Below are 21,318 nucleotides of genomic sequence, written 5' to 3' on the forward strand. Positions count from 1 at the left end.
TTCTGCCTGGTATCTCAGCTTGGGCCTGGCTCCCACTGAAGAGACTTCAATAAAGGTCGAAACTAGTCTGGGTAGTGGCCCTTCCCTTAATGCATAACATTAGACATATCTGCAAGGAGATGTGTTTTGCATTATAGGAGATACTGAGACAGGAGTGTTGGTAGCTTGCTACACCTTTGCAACGAGTTGCCCTGGTGTTGTACCACCTTACCCCAGTCCTGAAGATACTTTCAGGCGCAAACTTTGTTTGCTCACACTTGGATAAAGGATTAAACCAAATTTATTATATTCTAACCAAGTGAAAAATAAACTTTCAACAACCTACAGTATGTTTGTACTGTGTGTGCATAGTGGGCTGGGAAAGGTGAAACTATTTGTTTACATTTGACTTAAGATCAGAATTGAGGGGAGTGGTGGTTGATGTTCTGTAGGTTGAGATGAGTCATGTAGAGTAAGCTTTATCAAATGAAAGAGAGGAGTGCAATGTGCTGTCATCTGTAAAACTGTGTACTGAGTTGGAGGTCAACTGAAGTTGATCATTGATATATAAGAGGAAAAGGTTGGTGAGAGAACAGAACCTTGCGGAATCCCAGCATTATCTAAATAGTGAGGGGATAAGGAACCATCCACCATTAAACATAGTGTGCATCCAGACAGAAAGTTAACAATCCAACTGCAGTCCTGAGACAAACCAAACGATGGAGGTTTGCTGAGTAAACCTTTGTGCAGACCCAGTCAAAAGCTTTGGACATATCAAGTGCAGCCACTTGAGATTCACCAAACATCTCCGTGGCATTTGTCCAGAGATGGATGACATATGTGAGCAGATCTCCTGTTGATTGGCAGTGACAGGATCCATACTGTGGTCATTTATTAGGTAGATGTTTTCAAGGTGGCGCAGGAGATGGGAATTGATGGTTTTCTTCGTTACTTTAGATAGGATTGAGGTGAGTAAGATAGGGCAGTAGTTTGATGGCAGTGATTTATCACTTTTCGGGAAGGAATGGGTTGAACATAGGCCAATTTTCAGGCTGTGGGATAGATACCAGTGGGGTAAGAGTATGCACAGGCAACAGGATAAGAGTCAGTTCTGGTGCACAAACCTTCAAGACAAAGGAATGTCATCAGGGCCAGGAGACAATTTTTTGTGTATAATTTAGACAACATTTTTCTGATCTCTTCCTCACGAAAGGATATACAGGCATTGTATATTGGCATCTAGAATGGGAGTGATTTACTATTATCAATTATGCATGCACTGGAGGTAAACTGTGAAGTAAGGAGATTGGCTTTTTCTGTGGGTGATGATGCAATAGAGCCATCTGGGTATGACAGGGTTAGCAATAGTGTTGGGCAAAAGTTATGACCAATTGCTTTGGCAAGAGACAAAAAGGCTTAGCTGCCATTTGGACAGCCTGCACGTTTCTTGTTTTTGCTCTTTCAAACTCTGTTTTAGAAGCAATGATAGTTTTTCTTGCAGCTATTTTGGGCTTGAATATAAACACTTATGAAGACCTGGGGATTAGATAAGGGGGGGGGGGCAGCTGTTCAGAGAAGTGTGGGGAATGTATGTTTCCATGTCAGTAAGGATTGGTACATATGTTTGGATTGGAAAGCCAGAAAGAATAGCCCAACTATGGGAAAGAGGCACAGAGGCTGTACCACTTGGCACTGTTATAATGCAGAACTACTGTATGGGAGTGTCTGTGTAAGCATTGTTGCATGGGGGAGGAGATCAGCACTAGATAGTGGTCGGAATTACCTAGGAAGTCCACTACATTCATGTGTATTTGGAAAAGTCATTGGTGAGGAAGAGATCTGGGGTGTTTGGGGAGTGGTTCGGGTTATCTGGTATTCTAGTTGGCATGTGGACAATTTGAGTGAGGTGACTGGTGATGGTAAATGCTTTTTGAAAGGAAGTTAAGAGTGTGTAGTTTGGAAGGTTGAGATAAATAGTGCTGGGGGGGTGAAATTTGAGTTAATATCAAAAAAAAGTACAAGGGGGTTGGGTACACTGGAGATGGTGGTATACACTATTAATGTATGCCACCATATATTAATAGTGTATGCCATGCTGGAGTTGAGGCCATGGATATTAGTGGATATGCAAGGCTCTGTGGGGCATGTATTTGAATGCAAGGGTCTTGCACGTTTTCCATGCAGTGCCTGCATACTGGTCTCCATGGTGGCGTCACTTGATTTCTGCACTTATTTAACTTGTTTGGAGTCAATAACCAAATTGTTGTCTCCATTTTGGCATTTTTTTCTTCAAGTTGTTTTTGAAGTTTACGTCCTTGTTCTCTCTCTAGGCAAAAGTTAGGTCAGGTCGAGCATGTATGGAGATTGGGGGGAAGTGTCCTTGAACTTGTTATTAATCACTATTATTAGTTTAGATGTGCTTGTCAGTGTGTCACAAGTCACTTTCACAAGGTGTAGAAAGTTCATTCCATCCTTTTATTTATGGGTCTGAAACAATGGCACCTAACAATGTTTCGAGAATCAAAGTTGAATTGTTCTGCTAATTTGCTTATGTCATCTTTTAGTGATTTGCCACTTTCTGTTGGAAAATTCAAAATAACTGCATTGAATTTATTTTTGGCCTCGATCGAGTTGTGCACCATTGAAGTGATTAGGTTGCAGAGTTAACTGGGGGGGGGGGTGACCTTGTGTTGCGGTGCTGTTCATCAAGTAGCTTCCAGCATTCGGATTTTGGAGAAGAAAGTTTCATCCATAGTGTTAAGGTTCTGTTTGCAGTTTTCAACTCATTTAACTATGTTCAGAAACTGTTTTACAGAATGGAGGCACTGAAAACAGAAGGGCTGGTTGAGGTCGATAAATAGTTTGTGTGGCGATTCATCTATTTTTGCACAGGAAGCATGTAGCCAGTGGCAACAGAAACCGCATAATATACCTTTTTTTTTTATTGATAAAATCAATTTTACAGCTGAGGTACATTATATTATCATTTGGTTTACCAGTGATCAATGCCGCTGCACTGGTGAGACACCAGGTGTTCTTCCATCGTTGGCCTTTGTTGCCACAATCTTTGCTTTGCAACATAGGCATAGTTGCCCCTTACTCGTTTCTGATATTTAATTGAAAGGATAACTGACTGGATGCACTATAAGTACTTACAGGTTGTGTAGAAATAATTGGCTCCTTAGCACCCGCTGTAATGATTTTAGTTTGTTTAATTTTAGTGAAAAACACTTATAACGATAAATGTGGGAGCACAAATTTTCACTACTCCCACAGGTAATGCTTTCCAATTTGTAAAAAAAATTCTGTTCACCTAAAAAGTATGTTAGAAAACCACAATTTAAAACATTCAGATATAATGATTAGTTTTGATATCACTTCACTAATGTACCATTAAAACCATTAATTTGTCAAAGTCACATTTCTCTTCAGACATATGCATTATTTAAATTTACAGTATGTGCTGGTTATTTCACATAGAAAGGTAAAATATACAAACAACCACATGGAATAGTCACAGGCTCCTCCTTTCCCCGCTCCTTTGGCCAATTTCTATATAAAACACTTAAATAACCAAGGCAGTTAACACAGCCACTCTAAAATATATAATTTCTTGTCAAGTTTAATTTCTAACAAAGTGGAAATACTTTCTACAAATATACCTGATTTAGAATATTTTAATAGTAAGGTGATACACTTTTCTTAATTTTTCTATGGGAAATGACTTCTGTATTAATTCAACCTTCATCTCTCGTCTGGATCTAGCTCCCACTGATGAGACCTAAATAAGGCAGAAACCAGTTAGGGTGGCAATCCCTTCTCATAATGAATAGCAATATTCCCTCTAACTTCTGAGGGAATATGTGTATATGAAAAACATTTTATGTGCAAGTTCCCAGTGCTCACAATAGCAGCAGTCACTAACTCTTAATTTGGTACATCGAAAACTGGTTTTCGATGTACCAAACCAAGAGCGAGTTGGCTGGGTACAAAAAATGTGTATCCAGGCACTCAAAGTTAAACGAATTTGGAGTTCTTTCAACTAAGATTGCTAATATACATTTCTCATATCAACGTTGCCTTTTTTTATCTGGCTATAACCTGTAAAACTGTGAGCATTAAATAAATTCACTTAAATCCACAGAGTTACAAAAAATCCATTACCATTTGTACAAGTTCAAGTAACCATACTATCTAGATAGTAGACACTCAACAAATATGCCTCTGCAATTTGCTGACATCCAACTACATGGTACAGGCTAAAAGTAACCAGAGTGTATGGAATGGATTAGAGTAATATTGGAAAGGAGATAGAAATTAATAACTAAGTGACAAGTATGATTCATAGTATTTGTTTTTAAAAGTATGTTCAAAAATTAACCGTAAATAGAAATTCTGAAAGCAAAAATTTTGTGCATGCAGTTACTAAGCATATACACTCTTTTGACTGGCACATACATGTGCAGCTTAGAAGGAAAGGAACACTGATGCATACATGTCCAAAATAATTTGTGTGCTTTGCATTATGGGATACTAAGGCAATTAACGAGAAGCCATCAGCCTTTATATACAAGTAGCCCTAGGTCATGAGGATACTTCACAGGTAAATTTTGTTTGCTTACACTTGGATACAAGATTAAACAAGAACATAATTTTTTGGCAAATTTAATTTAACTGAAAATTTTTCTAGCAACCAAGTACATATTTTACCCTGTTGGCCTCTATCTCATACCAGATAATCTCAAACAAACTGCTTTCAGAATCTCTATTCTAATGTACTACTCTTTTTTTGGCTTATCCTTCTATCATTAGCAAAATCTCTCCTCCCATTCTGTTTTCTCTGAAAAATGCTATATCCCTTGCATTCTATCCCTATATCATACTTCCTCAACCAAGTCTCACCAATGGCTATAATTTTTGGCCAAGTTTAGCTAACCAATACCAAAAAATCCTCTCCCTTATTTTGAATATTTCTGACATTAATATACAAAAACTGTAATAACCCCCCCTCAACCCAGCCCTCCCTTACACCTTGTGTCGATTATTCTACTAAAGTTAACCTGGCAAGTTATATTCAGCATCTAATTACTATTCCATTTACCTCTCAGCAGCCTAGACCCACTCTCCTATATAACACCCTTCTCCAAAACAGTTTCCCTGACTCCACACTTCTAACTCTCACTGAACAGTTTCTCAAGACATCTAACTTAAGAATACTCCAAATCCATTCAAAATAAATTAAGTTAGTTAAATTTGATCAAAAAGCAAACACCTAGAAAATAAAAGCACAGGCAGTGATGAATAAAACTAAATAAAATGATTAGATTTATATATCTGAGAAATGAAATAACTTGTGAAGGAAAATGTGAACAAGAAAAATACGAATGGCTATAATAGCCTTTAATATGAAACAAATATCAAGTAGACAAATGTCAATATAAATACAAGAATGAAAATGCATATACTACATTAATGTATATCTCAAACATGAACTGCCTGCTTGAAAGTCAATGGAAAAGAGATGAATGATTCTGAAGGTGAGATTACTAAGATGAAAATATAGATCAGCTGGGAAAAATTTAAAAACTAAATACTTGAAAGAGCAAACCTAGATCTGCTTAGAAAATCTGAAAGAAAATTTGACAAATTTTCTTTCAGATTTTCTGTTTTCAGATTCCTGTTAAGGAATGCATTAATAATGCATTCCTGTTAAAGGAATGCATTAATTTACAAACAATGCATATATTTATTTACAAACAATGCATTATTAATGCATTGTTTGTAAATAAATGCATTAATAATGCATTTATGATGACCCTCAGAAAAAAAAAAGAAGCTAAATTAGAAGAATCAGCAAGTACAGAGATTATTTGCTATTACTTTAAATATCACCTTAATAAAGGATTTAGATGTGATTTAATCTGTGCAATAAACAAAGTTTTAATCTTGTTAGAATTCAACTTTACCTTGATCTCTGATCACCAGCAATGAGGTTGCCAAATTCTCCTAAAATGTAGCCTGCTACTTTGACCATGTTTTCATGGCATGCTGGAGCTTGTAAAGCCTAGGTATTAAGAGACAGATACATTAAAAATTGATTGCAAATATGGTTAAGTTCTAATAAATACAAACTGGCATATTTCAAACTTCTTGTTTGTAAATAAACAGTCTAACCTTAAATGCAGAAGCTTATATAATCAACATACATGTGCATTCCAGACAACTTAAATAGGAAAGAAATACAGTAAGGAGTACAGTATACAGTATGCAAAAAAGTACTGAATAACTATAATGATATATCCCATAACATAACGATATATGCTATGGGATAAACGGATGTCGAAGTTCAGCACTGCTTTTTTTTTTTTTTTTTTTTTACCATACTGTACATATCTAGCAGTTTACTTCAATAGCAAAGCCTCAAGAAACTACCTGTATCAGAAAGCAGTGGGTGAGAGCAATTACATATATCACGATCATTGCAAACAAGTACTGCATGCACGTGAAAAAGTTTTACTTTTATTAACTGACACCTCCACCGCATTCCAGGAGGATGCATCATGTGAAGCCATTCCACTTTACACAATCTACCATCTACTACCATTTACAAAGTAAGCCGTTGTTTTAAATTTGTGTAATCTTCTGGCCCATCTAATTCAGTCAACTGAAAAAGTCAAAAATTCCTCGACATGACAAGAATTCGAATACCAGGTCTATTTCAATTGAAGGCATATCTCATCCTTGCAATATTGAAGCAATATATACACTGCTCAATAAAATTAAGAAAACACTTAATGTGGTGCAACTTATGCAGTCTGCAATGAAGCACTGTACATTAAAATCAATTTTTAATCCTTTCCTGTAAATATTCCATTAAACCTCCAACATGATGTTCTCATATGGTTCACGGAATGAACCATATGAGAACAGGTTGAAGATTTGTGGGTTACAGAAATTAGTTGACAGGTGGGAAAGGGGTGATGGGATTGAGACATACAAATTACTGAAGGGTTTTAACAAGATTAATAGATAGGAAATTTTTCAGAACAGGTCCTTGTGGTGGGAGAACTATGGGCCATCCTTGAAAGTGAGCAAGAGTGTTAGAACTAGATGTTTTGCTTGGAGAGTAGTGAATGAATGGAATGGGTTGCCTGGATCAGTTGTGAGTACTTTATCTGCTGATGGATTTGAGGAGAGGTATGATAGATATTAGGTTGAGAGTCTGGGTTTCTCATGATGAGTCTCACGACTCCATGGAGGTTCCCTGTGTAGTAATAATAATTACTACATTATTATTCAAAGTAATAATAATAATTACAACTTTGAATCAAATTCTGTGACTGAATATTACATTATAGCAAACGTGTGTGTGTGGGTGGGTGGGTGTGTGGGTGTGTAAGGGGGGGGCTGTTTCGTTTTATTAAACCTCATTTCTTTCCATATATCTCTTCATTAAGATTGCATAATACATAAGTCAACTAATAAAAATATTAGTTGTAATTAATGTAACATAATACATAAATCAACTAATAAAAATAAATAAAATGGCTGTATCTGAATGAAACTCATCAGATACTCCATGGCATGAAATAATAGGCATTCCAGCATGCAAATTCTGAGTATCCACTAGAAAATGATGCCACTCAACAGGACCAAACCCAATGCAAATCATGCCTATAAAAACACAGGTTGCAACCATATCATTCCTGTTTTTTTGCTTACTCAGTAAATTAGCTACGTCTCCAGCACCTTTAGAACAGCAAGTCATCATTTAGAGATGACACTTTGTGACACATTAAGCCAATTTGCCATCTTTATCTGCAACGGCAAGTCATCTAAATGATGACTTGCCATCTTAAAGGTGCTGGAGACTTAGCTAATTTACTGAGCAAGCAAAAAAAAAAAAGGTGCTCTCTCTATAGGAGCACTTTTTTTTTTGTCTCAGTCACTGAGACATCTAAAGGGATTACAAATAATTTTTGTAACACACACTCAAATACAACATAACACTAAGTGAAACACATGGATGACTCTAAAGTCCTATCTAGGTGGTGTGTGTGCCCTCTATGGGCATTTGTAGGTGGCCTAGGATGTAAAGTGGGATCTCTGATAATTAACGTTTCCCAAATTTTGGGAAGTTTTATGCAACAGTATTTATTAAAATTCAGTCGATTTCGAAGTGCCACCACAGATTCTAAAAACAGTCTTATTTGAATTTACTATGGTGGAGAATGGTTCAGGAGATCCTGTGTGTTGTATCCAAAACACAGTCTGCAAGGCCAGATTGACCATACTAGTGACTGCAGATATATGATTTGTGTTCTTCTAAACGGATAGTTGCTGATCTACCTGTCTGTCCAAAGTAAGCCAGCTTGCAGGAACAGGGTACTTCATATACTCCAGGCACTGAGAGAGGAGGGAGCTGATCCTTGGTAGAATGAATAAGGGTAGCTAGTTCACGGTGGGGCTTAAACTGTGTGGAGTTTGTACTTTAAGGACCTGGCTATTTTTTCTGACATGCCATAGGTATGATGATGACATTTCTGAAATCCTTCTGAAGAGATGACTAGGAAATGGGGAAGGAACTGATTTATTTATTTATTATTATTTTTTTTTTTATTCTGTCATCGCTGTAGCCACTGGAAAGGAAGGTGTTGTATGTGTGGTTGAGTTCGGTTGAAAGAGAGTTTCCACTGGAATAAAGATTGTGTGCTCTCTTGGTTAGAGTTTTATTAATTCTATTGTTGAGAGAGATGGTGGGAGAGTTTGTGACATTTTAAATAAAATTATATGAATAACTACAAAATTAATTGGATCCAAGCTTAAAAAATAAGTCTACACTTCAGATATTCTTATCTAAAAAAATAAAATCACTCATTCTATAACTGGTTTGTTTTACATATACTTAATCATGTCTACCAGACTAAACACTTTGCTAACACAACAAAATGTTCATCAGAGTGAGTCAGTTTTCTTGTTGGGTCCTAACTACCTCTTCACTTCCATGGGATGCTTTTTTAAAAAATTCTTCCTGCTTCACTGGAGTATAAATATTCTTACCTCTCAGTTCAATCTGACACACAAATTACCAATTTTTGTACCCGAGAAAGATGTTTCTTTTACTACTTCATAAAAAACATATCTAAGTAGAGCTCTTCATATTAAGCTACTCTACAATTTCAGATTTTACTAATTCCATTGTCTTTTCCAGTAGAAATAAAAAACAGATTTGGTATCCTTAAGACAGAAGATGAACCTTTTCATTCAGCATTTCCTCAAACACTGAATTAGAATGTCAACTCCAAATTTCTTTCTTTTTTACTAAACACTTGTTGACAGGCTCTTCCAGTTTAAGAATTCAGACTGCTCCAATTCCTTTTCAGAATCTTCTATTAATATTCTCCAGACTGTCACATTTTCTTAAAAACTTCCTAAGAACAAAATTCTCTGGTTGCCGTTCTCAAATTTACATTTTCTCTCTACTTGTTTTCTTCTGTTCCCCAAATACTGAATGCTTTGTCAGTCACCCATCAAACTCCTTGGTGAGCATGCACACTCCATGTAAATAGCAAGCGAGAAGTTACATATAATGGCTGACACTTTTCTTCGTTCTCGTAATCTATAAAGGCCATGAGTCTCTAAATTAAATTCTCACATTTTTTCAATAATTTGTTTCAGCACATCATAAATATTGTCTATACATGATCTTCCATGTCTGAAACCATTTTGTTTTTCTGAGAACAGACTGTTTGCAGTATTTCTAAGTCTTTTATTCAGGATTTTACTGTAAATTTAGTAACCTGTATTTAATAAACTTATTCCTCTGTAATTTTCACAATCATCTGTCTCCTTTCTTAAATACAGATGTTCCCTTAACTTTTAACCAATTTGATGGAGCCTCACATTTCCTCAAACAGTTATTTATTAATTTTAAGAATCTGATGTAAATATTCTCTGGCATATTTCCAAAGCTCTGAATGCTCTGTATTTATGCCATCCAATCCAGTTGATTTTCTATTTTTTGATACCTTAATTGCCTATTTTAGTTCTTCCAATTTTACTGGTTCTATATCAATCAGTGCTGATTTCTTGATTTTTATTTTCTGTTATTAAATTTGGTCATACCAGAAACTCTTATAACATTCTATCCATTGTTTCTCTTGTATATGTTGATTTGTGCTGTATCTCTTTCTTTGTTTAATTTCCTTAATATTTTGTCTTGTCTTCCATGTGTCTTCTACTTTAATAAAATCTGTACCAAGAATCTCAGTAAGCTTTCTGTATACCATGGTTTCAGCAATATTTCTTTTGTTTTTGTATATTACTTATGTGAAAATACTAAATCGACTAATTAATTTCACTTGTCTTTGTTCTCCACAAAGAGAATAATATTTTAGATAGTTAATTTTGTAAAATTCAGCCAGTAATAAGACTTTGAAGCTAACATACACATGTGCAGAGAGAGAGAGAGAGAGAAAATAGACAACAGAGGAAGAAACTGGGTAACATATAGGTTATAGGTAGCCATTTTTAGAAGAAAGGGTTACAGGAATGAATTTGGAGACTTATGGATATATATTCAAGGACTTCTAGAAGTTCTTGAATATAGTTTTCATTGTAAGGAATTACAGTAGCTCAAGGTTTGGATAAACCAAGTTCAAAAATGAGATATGGCTACTATTTGTTTATTATGACACTGCATTTGTTCATGTCAATGGATAGAATGAAGTAGGAGCATTTTCTCTGGCAGGAAGTGCTTCTTCTAAACAGTGTTCTTAGTGATAGTGTGTATTACAGAATACTGAAGTCAAAAAGAAAATAGTTATTCTGTTAACCCTGTGGAGTTCACGGTCGAAAAAAATTGCAGCTTAGGCTGTGTGTATAAGAGATATACATTCATTACTATCATGTGCTGAAATGTGATAAAACTTAAAAAAAAAAAAACAATGCAAATAAATATATGATTGTTTATTTATTTTCAATCACAATCTAGAAATTATTGAACAAAGAAACATAAAGAATAAAAATTTTTGTTACAAAATAATGCAAACATGGAAAATGAAAGAAAATAAAACTAAACAAATACATTTAACATTAATTAATCAGAATCATCAATAGTTGGATTGAAAAAACAGTCATAACAGTCATCGCAAACAATATTACTAGGCTCAAGGAATAAATACTTTTTACAACACTTGCAAAAATATTTTGATAAGCTATTGTTTTGAATGCATAGCACATAAAACATCTTTTTCTGTTTGTCGAGGGAGCCGTATCTATGTCGTCGTTAGAATTTTCTTCAAATTGTGTCTGAAATCTATCAAGTTTCAGGCGTAAAGGTTTATGCACACATGTAAAGATTTCTGAATGCCTTTTTATTTATTCTGACACTAACTGCATTATGAGATTTCTAATAAATATTCTGCACCATATTTACACATTGTTGTTCAGCATATGAATAGTTTGAGCATTTATTCCTGCAATATTCAAAATTGTGTAGAATATAACCATAGGACATCTTCTGGTGTTCCTGGCTACATTATATGTACCAATCATTTGGTCCACAGTATCAATTCCAGACTTTGATTATAATATTCTATTATGTCAGGCTTTTGGGAATCAAAATTCAGTGTTATATCAAAGTGCATACTTGAAACTAAATAAGTTTTTTCCCTTTTTTGGTACATGAGATACAATTGTGCAATCTGCACTAAAAGTAAATATTTTGGATTTTTCAGACCTGTTTTTAGGAGACACCAATTCAGGTGGCAGTTGGAGTTTATTCTTACGAACAGTATTAAAAGTGAAAGTTACTTCTTTTTCAAGTCGGTGATAAGATTTATATATCAGTGAACCAATTATCGGCTGTAATATTAGGTCATGAAAAGTAAATGGGTTCTGCAGGTCTCTTGATTAAGTCTACTGGTTTATTACTAATCAAGTAAGGTTCTTCAGGCTGCTTACCTGCATATATTTCAAGATTTCCTGTGTAAAATATGAGGATAGAAAGTTCTCGGACTAACAACGAAAAAACAAATTTATAATTTCAAAATTATTCTTATTTTTCAAAATAATCTCACTTAAGACTAATACATTCACTCCAGCGATGATCCAGCACCATTATCCCATCCCTGTGGTGGTTCTCAGCAAGATCTGCAAAATACCCCTTTACAGTTGCAATCACCTCTTGATTCGAAGAAAAACGCTGACCAGCGAGGAAGAGATTTAGTTTTCGGAAAAGATAGAAGTCAGAAGGAGTCAAATCTGGGAAATAAGGTTGGATGTTCCAACAATTCATAGTGCAGATCCCTTAATTTTCAAATTGCCAAAACACCTTTATGGGCAGGTGCATTGTCCTGATGAAAGATGATTTTTTTTTCTTCTGCAAACTAGGTCTTTTCTCATGAAATTTTTCGTCTAGTCTGGTTAAAATATCGGAATAATATTCCCCAGTTATTGTTTGACCCTTTTCAAGATAATTAATAAACAAAATGCCTTTAGCATCCCAAAACACCGATGCCATGACCTTTCCTGCTGATGGAATTGACTGCCTTCTTTGGCACTGAACAACCAGCTTCTGTCCACTGTTTTCACTGCTGTTTGGATTCTGGTGTGTAATGGTGAATCCAAATCTCATCCAGTAATCAATTGATGCACAAAATCAATTTTATTCTTGTTAAAAGGCTCCACACACTGTTCAGAGATTTTCATGCAAGTGTGTTTTTTCTGCTGTGAGCAAGCGCGGCACCCATCTTGTGCAAAGCATTTTCATTTGCAATTCTTCATGCAGAATATATCCTGCACGTTCTATTCAAATGCCTCTAGTCTCGGCAATTTCACGCACATTGACTCACCAGTCATCCAATACTATATCGTGCACTTGATCAATGATTTCTGGTGCTGTTGCACTTTTTGGACAAAGAATTTTATAACTGCATGATAGTCAATTTTATCCATTTCAAGAGATACAGACAACACTTTTGCTTCAGACAGCTGTATAAAACAGGCTACTTGATATAATGACTTGCAATTTCACATGGATGCTTATGACAGATGTACCAGCTTAGAAAAAAAAAAATCTTGCAGACAGTGTTGCCATCTATGGTCAAGGCTGAGAACCTTTCAGGCCACCCTCGTACTTTTGAATTGACCATAGCAAAAATTTTTATTTCATATTTACTGGGCTTTGATGGAATATATTGTCTAAACTCACATTTGCCTTTAAACCTAGGTAACATTTCGTCTATTGTTACATTCTCTCCCATAGAGTAGCATAATTTACAATTTTCTACAAATGGTGAGAAAATGGCGTTGTTACACTTTTTGGACGTCCTTCACGTGGATCATCTTCAAGGCTGGTATGGCCATGTTTCAACTCAGCAGCCCATTTCTTGATTGTTGAAAATGAAGGAGAAGAACTGCTAATTTGTCAACTTTCAAGTTTTCTAAGCAGGTCAGTTTGTCATCAGACCAGATACAATTGTGAATAAATCTAAATCTCTGTAAAGACATTGCAAGTCTAAAAAGTTCAATCCCACTACCATCTGTAGCCTATAAATCCTGCAAATTTAGCCAGTTGTTGAGATGTAAACCAGCTGGATATAAGAGGCCTAAAAATGCTTTCAATTCTATTTTGTCTATTCGTTTATCATCTCTTTCTCTTGAATACTGGTTCAAAATAGAATCAACGTATTTATTTGTATATAATAAGATTAGATTTAAAATATATGTGATAAAGCAATTTCAAGTTTAAACTTCTGTCTTGGCATTTTTTGCGTTTTGCTGAACTAACGGAAGTTGACACAAAATATTCTGCAGCCATCTTCTAATTTGTCTTCTTATTGGATTTTTCCTCCATTTTGATTCTTTATCCTTTCCAAGAAAGTACTCTTCATTTGTGTCTAATTCATCTTCACTTTCTTCACTAGAAATATGTTGTCCAGTAACCGAATCTTCTGAATGAACTTTCACATAATCATCATCTTCTAAATCACTTTCATCTTCAACATTTGACTATCATTCTCATCATCGGACTCGAGTAACATTCACTGAATCTCTTCAACATCTGATGGATTATCCAACCGATATAATTTTCCAGCCACTTTCAATGGTAAATAAATAAAAAAAATCAACTAAACCAATACTATACGGACATCAGAGTTTGCGCATCTCTCAGATACAATTTACTATCAAATTTCACACACCTTTACATAGCACTTGTTAAACCAAACCGACGGCATAAAAAGTGTGGAAAATCACTCGTAATATACACATGTGCAGCTAGTCATGACCTCCAAGCTATACACTGGATATGTGTATTTAATTATATTAATATTAATATAAATATTTATATTAAAGCAATTTGTTTGTATCTGTCAGATCAGCTGCAACCTCTGCAGGGTTTAATCATAGGAATGGAATATATGAAATGATTGTTTGGAAGATTCCAAGGCAGACAATTTGATGTATTGTCATGTTTTTCAAGATGACCAGTAAACAAAACAATTTACTGATCATTTCAAAATATTAACAATATACGCTATCTACCAATAATTGTTCCGGACATATTAGCAATTTACAATGGATACCAGCAGGAAAAAAATAATATCAGGTATGCCCACCTTTGGCTTTGATCACCTTCTGCACCCTTTGAGGGAGGCTTTCTACCAATGGGCAGCAGACATCAGGTGAAATTTGTCTCCATTTCTCCATCAAAGCAGCACTAAGTTCAGCGACAGACCAAGGATGTGCTGCTCTGAACCTCAATTGCCGCTCCAATTTGTCCCACAGGTGTTTGATGGGGTTGAGGTCAGGGCAATTGTTTAACACTTATCTCTTCATACCATTCCATAACAGTTGCAGCTTTGTGACATGGTACATTGTCGTCTTGATAGTAGCATGGGTCTGTTCCATAAAAACTCCACAGTTTAGGCAGCACCTGATTATCCAGAACATTAAGGTACCAAGCTGCCTTCATGGAACCACATACAATGACCAGTGGTCCCACTCCAAACCAGCTGAATGTATCCCCACACCATTACTCCTCCACCACCAGATTTTACTGTTGGTACAACACTGTGGTAACAAGAGTTCACCAGACTGCTGTCCACATCTACACCCTACCACGAGACAGGAAAGGAAACCTTTTTTCATCGCTCCAAAATACCATTTTCCATTGGTCAATTGTCCAGTTCACACACTCTTTGCACCAGTCCAGATGAGCCACCTTGTTTGTTGTTGTGATGGTTGGCTTCTGTGCCACTGTTCTTCTGTGGAAACCTAGTAAATGAAGTTCTTTTCACACAGTATTAGTGCTCACCATGGTGTTACTGGCACTCTGAAACTCATCATGGATGGTCTGTGCCAATTGTAGCTGGTTTTTGCATGCCGCCAGTTTTAACACCGTCCTGTCCCTGTCAATCATTTTCGGCAGCTGCCGAAAATGATTGACAGGGACAGGACGGACAGGGACAGGACAGGGATAGGTGTTTTCCTGCACTAGTAATGCCAGAACATTTCCAACTGTTGATTTTGGATGCTCCAGCTGAACGACAGTGGTACATATGGACACCACTCTCAAAGTCACTGAGTTCAAGTCATGTTGCTATACCACCTGTATTCAACTGCTACAATGAAATACTGCTTCCTACTATCTGGACATCAGTTTTTATGTATTAACAAACTTGGAATGTTCCATAACTTCAAATAACAGAAGTGTCTAGACAATTATTGCTAGACAGTGTATTTGCCTTTCAAGACACTTAAAAATAAACTATTAATGAAAATCATTTTGTTCTGTTAATTTTGTCGAACAGTGTACCATGTGCACACACACACACACACATACACACACACACACACACACACACACACACACACACACACACACACACACACACACACACAGAGAGAGCCTGAAATTTTTGTGCTGGCTCAACAGCAAGCAAATAACATAACTATTAGCCAGTAGACAGATGGAACATCAGCACATATACTAAAGGAATGTTAAGCTTAACTAGCTAGGCTACTGACACAACAGGTAAGATTATGATATTAATTCCACTGCACAAGGGTAATGCTGCAAAGACTGATGTGCCTAACTATTGACCTACAGTATCTCTAGAGTGGTTGTGAGGATTTTAGAAAGGTTAAGACCTTGCATACAGAAATGGATTGACAAACTGTATTGCAAGGAACAGCATTGATTTAAAGGGAGGTCATGTCTGAGCAATTTGCTTTTATTTGATAATGTTACAGCTGAGTTAGATAAAGAGAATGGATACACAATGATACTGTTGGACTTTGCTAAGACATATTTAATAGGATACCACATGAAAGACTGTTGCATAAACTGGAGTTGTATAAACTACTGACTTGAATAAGTGGGTGGCTGATGGGCAGGTATCAAAAAATGGTACTGGATTAGGGGATGAATGAGCCATTTAAACTGACAGTGATGTGTCTCAAGGATCAGTCCTTGGACCATTGTTCGATCTATATGTTAATGATATTGGTAAGGGTCTGAGAGTGGATGTTCACTTTTTTGTTGATGATGTAATGATGGGCAGGTCAATCTGAGATGCTACTGGTGTACAGCACTGACAGGGTGATTTGAATAGGCTGGAAGTGTGGACAAATGATAATGGCGGTCAATTTATGTTACATAAAGTTACGTACCTTGGCATGATAAGATTTTCAATGGTATGTTATATTGGTGGGATTATGCTTGTAGAAAATGAGGCTAGTGTTCTTGAATTTATTATTAACATCTGACCTCCATGGATTCAGAGACTCATCATTGGAGGTACACACTATTGCACACAATGCTCAATCCAATCATGCCTTAAACTGATTTAATGTGTGTACATTCACAATGAACTCAGGCAATGCATTCCACTCACCAACCACCCTCCATGCAAAGAACCTGCTCCTCACTCTTCTGTTCACACCTTTCTTATACAGTTTTCAGTGATGGCCTCTTGTTCTATCCCCCCTTCCCATTCTATGAAAAATCTCTTCCATGCTAACCTGATAATAACCCCTGACCAACTTATATGCCTCAATCATATCCTCCCCCTCCTATTCAAATGACTGTGCAATTTACATTCTCTCAATCTGTCCCTATACTCCACATTCCAAGGATCACTTGACTATCTTTGTGAATCTTCTCTGGACCCTTTCTAACATATTCTCATCTCCCATGAAAGCCTGGTGACCAAATCTATGCACAATAATCCATATGAGGCCTGATACAATGGCATCATAACCTCTTTATTTCGGCAAGTGAGAGTCCTCTGCATCATTGCCATTATCCAATTTGACATCATAACTTGTGCAATATGGTTCCTGAATTTCAGGTCCCCACCAAGTGTATACTTAGCATCCCATTGTTGCTTACTAAATTTCAAAATCTTACACTTTGCAACACTGAACTAACAGTTCCACTTACCTGCCTATTCATGTAATCTATTCCAGTCCTCCTGTAAGGCTATAACATCTGCTTGACTCTGCATTGCTTTCCCCAATTTTGCATCATCTGCAGACAGTTGCATATCACTAGTTAAACCCATTCCAATATCATTACTATACAAATTGAACAACAATGGTCCCAAAACCGAACCCTGAAGCACACCACTAGTGACCTTCCTCTTTTGGGATACTACACCTCCATATAAAACTTTATGATACCTATCTGACAGCCAGTCACTAATCCAACTCAAAGTCGGTTATCCAATCCATCCATTTCAATTTATTTAACAGCATATCATGTAGTAGTCTATCAAGACAAAAAAAGTTCTTCTATTTGGCAACTACAATCGAACTCATGACACTTTTTTCAGGTGGTCTAGGGCAGAGGAGTGCAAACACCACTTCCACTGAGCCACACACTCAGAGTTGACAGGAATTTGAAGTTCAAATGTTACATTGCAAATACAATTCAGAGAATAATTGCAATATTGAAAAGAACACTGACAAGTAAGTAAAGAGGAAAAAATGACATTCTTATCAAGAACTTGACACAATCACATCCATAATACTGTGTGCAGATTTGATATCCTGGGATCAGAGTAGGTAAACAAGCTGTGGAAAGTCTTCAAAGTAAAGTTATAAAGCCCATATCGGGATTATGGAACATAGATTATGAGCAAAAATTGAGAGAATGTATACTGCAGAAACTGGTAGACACATGAAAAAGAGAGAGTGATCTGACAGAAGGGTGCAACAGAATATCAGCTGAAATTTTTCATCATACAGAAGGTGGATAGAGGACGAGAGGGCATCCAGCCATGGGTAAGCTCATTTATTTTTTTCTATTATTTTATGCATTTTTTATTCATTTTCTTACCTGACCTGAAATCCTGCTCTAGAGATCAAACATAGAACTTTTCAAGCCATTGACCAGAAGATCAAATTCATCTCCACCTAAAGACAGAGCATATATGCTAACCATTCAGCAAAACCAGACCAGTGAAAATTGAAGGACTTAACAGATTTTATCCATTGTTACATTATGTGAATACTAAGATATTCAGATATTAGGAATGTCTGTAGCCTATATAATAGTCTGAAAACAGATATTCCAGTTTTGAACACAAGTCATTTGCTATTCACAACTTAAAAACTGGACTGCCAGTGACGCGGAACAAAAACCTTCTTAGGACACTGTTATTAACTCCTGCACACTACACACAACAAATACATCTCATAAAACCATATATGAGACGTATTTGTAAATGACGGGCTGTGTAGCTTTTGCTGATACACCTCTGAATTCAAAAAAAATCAATAGAATAGAATACATGTGTTGAATGATTTGCAAATCTAATTTATTGCATAGAAAATAATTATTACCAAATATGAATTAGCATAATCTAAATCTATGCACTTTGTAGATTATATAACCATGTTAACACATAAAAATTTAATATAAATTATAAGAAAATTGTTACTTGAAAACATTCACAAAATTAGAATCATTTTTAACATGGTTCAAAATATCAGCATATTCCAAATTTTCCCGATTGGTTTTGAGGAGAGTATAGAAACAGCATATATTTCTGCAATTCTGTATAGCTGCAGGACTGACTCATGCATGAGGAATCATTTGTGCATGGATTTCAGTTAATCATTTGCTAAACATGAGTCGAATGAGTGACATATGTGAAGTAAGAAGTTTCGTATTGTCTCTACACAAAGAAGACCAAACTCACCATTTTATATTTAAGGAACTGAAATGTTCTCAAGCAAGCATGAGTAGAGTATTGAGACAGTATTCTAATAACCGAAGTTTTCAAAATAATCGTGACATTGAGACAACTTCACAAATTGGCTTTCAAATTGTGTGACTAAGATGAAGCTACTTATGACTTCCAAGCAAAAGGCAGCTAGAGTGTGATGGTTTAAGCAAAGATTGTTGTGAGGGAAAAGATACTTTTTGAGGAAAAAGATTCTTTTTAGCAATGAAAGTATGCTTTGTGTGTCCCATGGACATCAAGGGAAACATGTTTGGCAACTTAAGAAAGAAGCATTTGATAAAGAATGCATGAAAAATTTGGTGAAATTTGCAACATCTGCCATGGTATGACTGTAGATGGTCCAAGTAAGTTGTATATTCCGTATGAAAGAGTCAATTCCAAAGTGTACCAAGAAATTCTTGAGCACTTTATGTAGAATCGGAATTTATGTAACATCGGAAGATTTATGTGATTTGCCACACTTCCAAGACCACTACTACTAGATGGCGCAAAGAAAGGCAAATCGATATAATTCCTTGGCCGGCAAACTTGCCAATTTTAAACCCCATTGAGAATTTGTGGGGAATTATGAAGATACATCTTCAAAAAGTTTCCCCAAGAGACAAAAATGAACTTGTTTCTAGTCTAAAGACCATATGGGCATGTTTTGATAAAAAAAATAACAACAAAAAGACTGAACCACTAGTAAATAATATGCCCAACAGTTTACAAATCATCATAAAAGCTAAGGAGGGGGGGGTGTAACAAAGCAGTAATGTTATTTCCCTTTGAATGTAATTTATGCGCATTTATTTTTGCATTGTTCTAACATTTTGAACCATGTTAAAAATATTCTAATTTTGTGAATGTTTTCAAATAACAGTTTTCTTATTTATGTTACATTTTTACATGGTTATTGCTAATTCATATTTGGTAATAATTATTTTCTATGCAATAAATTAGAATTGCAAATTATTCAACACATTTTCTTTGATTATTCTAATTTTTTGATTTGGAGATGTAGTATGTACACCTCCATTTAGTTCATAATTGCACATGTACAGCAGACAGCATGATGCAAAAAAGAATAAAAGTAAAAAATCAGAGTATATAATGAAAAAGAAAAAAAATTATATTTAAGAAAGACTTTAAGAAGCAAGAGAGGTTGCATTGAATACATAACCTCTTGCAAAAACATGCAAAATCTATGGTTGCTTTAGCATTCTGAAAATGCTGGATCTCTTCTAGTAAAGCATCACTTCCCATACAACTCTACACTGTTTGGAAAGACATCAATGGAAACCACAGTGTGAGGAACAGGCAGCCATGATGTCTAATGATGCCTGTACGATGAACTGGAGTGTCATTTCTGCAACTGACCATTGTCTCTTTCAGCAAGACAATGCACGGTCATAAAGCTTTTACTGAACAGTAAAACACTTGACTGACCTCCATAGAGCACTGATCTCAACCCTATTGAACATCTGTGGGATGAACTGGAGCTTCAGATGCAGTCAAGAGACGTCTGCCCTACAAAAGTGCAGGATCTCATTACATGTTTAAAGGAAGAATAGTCTAAAATTCCCATTGATTGCTATCATACACTTGTGGGAGGTATGGTGCATAGGTTTGCTGCAGTGACTGCATAAGTATGAAGATGCCTTATGAGGATCCAGAGGAAAGTATCTAAGATACACTGCCGAAAACAATTAGGGGATATTTTGGTTTTCTTGTAAATTATAAAGTTATAAAAATGTAACACATTTCAAAATATTCTTAATATACAACAGTGTAGAACACGCAACTGCATATAAAATCATGTTAAGATGTGTTAAAATGTGTCTTAGCCGTATTAGCATGTGGAAGTATAAAAGTGTGGCTTCTTGCGCTCACTTCCACAGTGCATAATTATCACTTCAATTGTAAACTTGTGTCACCTACCACCCTTTATTTTGTTAAAAATGGCAGAGCAACATGATATTCCAGAATCCATGGCTTGGAGAGCCATTGGTCGATTAGAAGTTGAACAAATGCAGCAAGTTGTTGCTCGAGTGTGTCGTATTTCTCAAAGCATAATTTCGTGACTTTGGAATCGCTTTCTGGA

At 35.9% G+C, this 21,318-nt stretch overlaps 1 protein-coding gene across 1 annotated transcript in view; it reads right to left on the bottom strand.

The window, feature by feature from the left end:
• Positions 1-21,318, bottom strand: part of LOC150092515 (AP-2 complex subunit alpha-like) — a 440,587-nt gene that overhangs the window by 120,672 nt on the left and 298,597 nt on the right. Inside the window, exon 15 of the mRNA XM_090414707.1 lies at positions 5,946-6,043. Coding sequence (XP_090270833.1) covers positions 5,946-6,043 — 98 coding nt within the window. The remainder of the gene's footprint in view (positions 1-5,945; positions 6,044-21,318) is intronic.

Source organism: Typopeltis vanoorti, chromosome 25 (assembly GCF_054136105.1).
Source record: "Typopeltis vanoorti isolate ZY-2024b chromosome 25, IOZ_Tvanoo_1.0, whole genome shotgun sequence".
Taxonomy (NCBI): domain Eukaryota; kingdom Metazoa; phylum Arthropoda; class Arachnida; order Uropygi; family Thelyphonidae; genus Typopeltis; species Typopeltis vanoorti.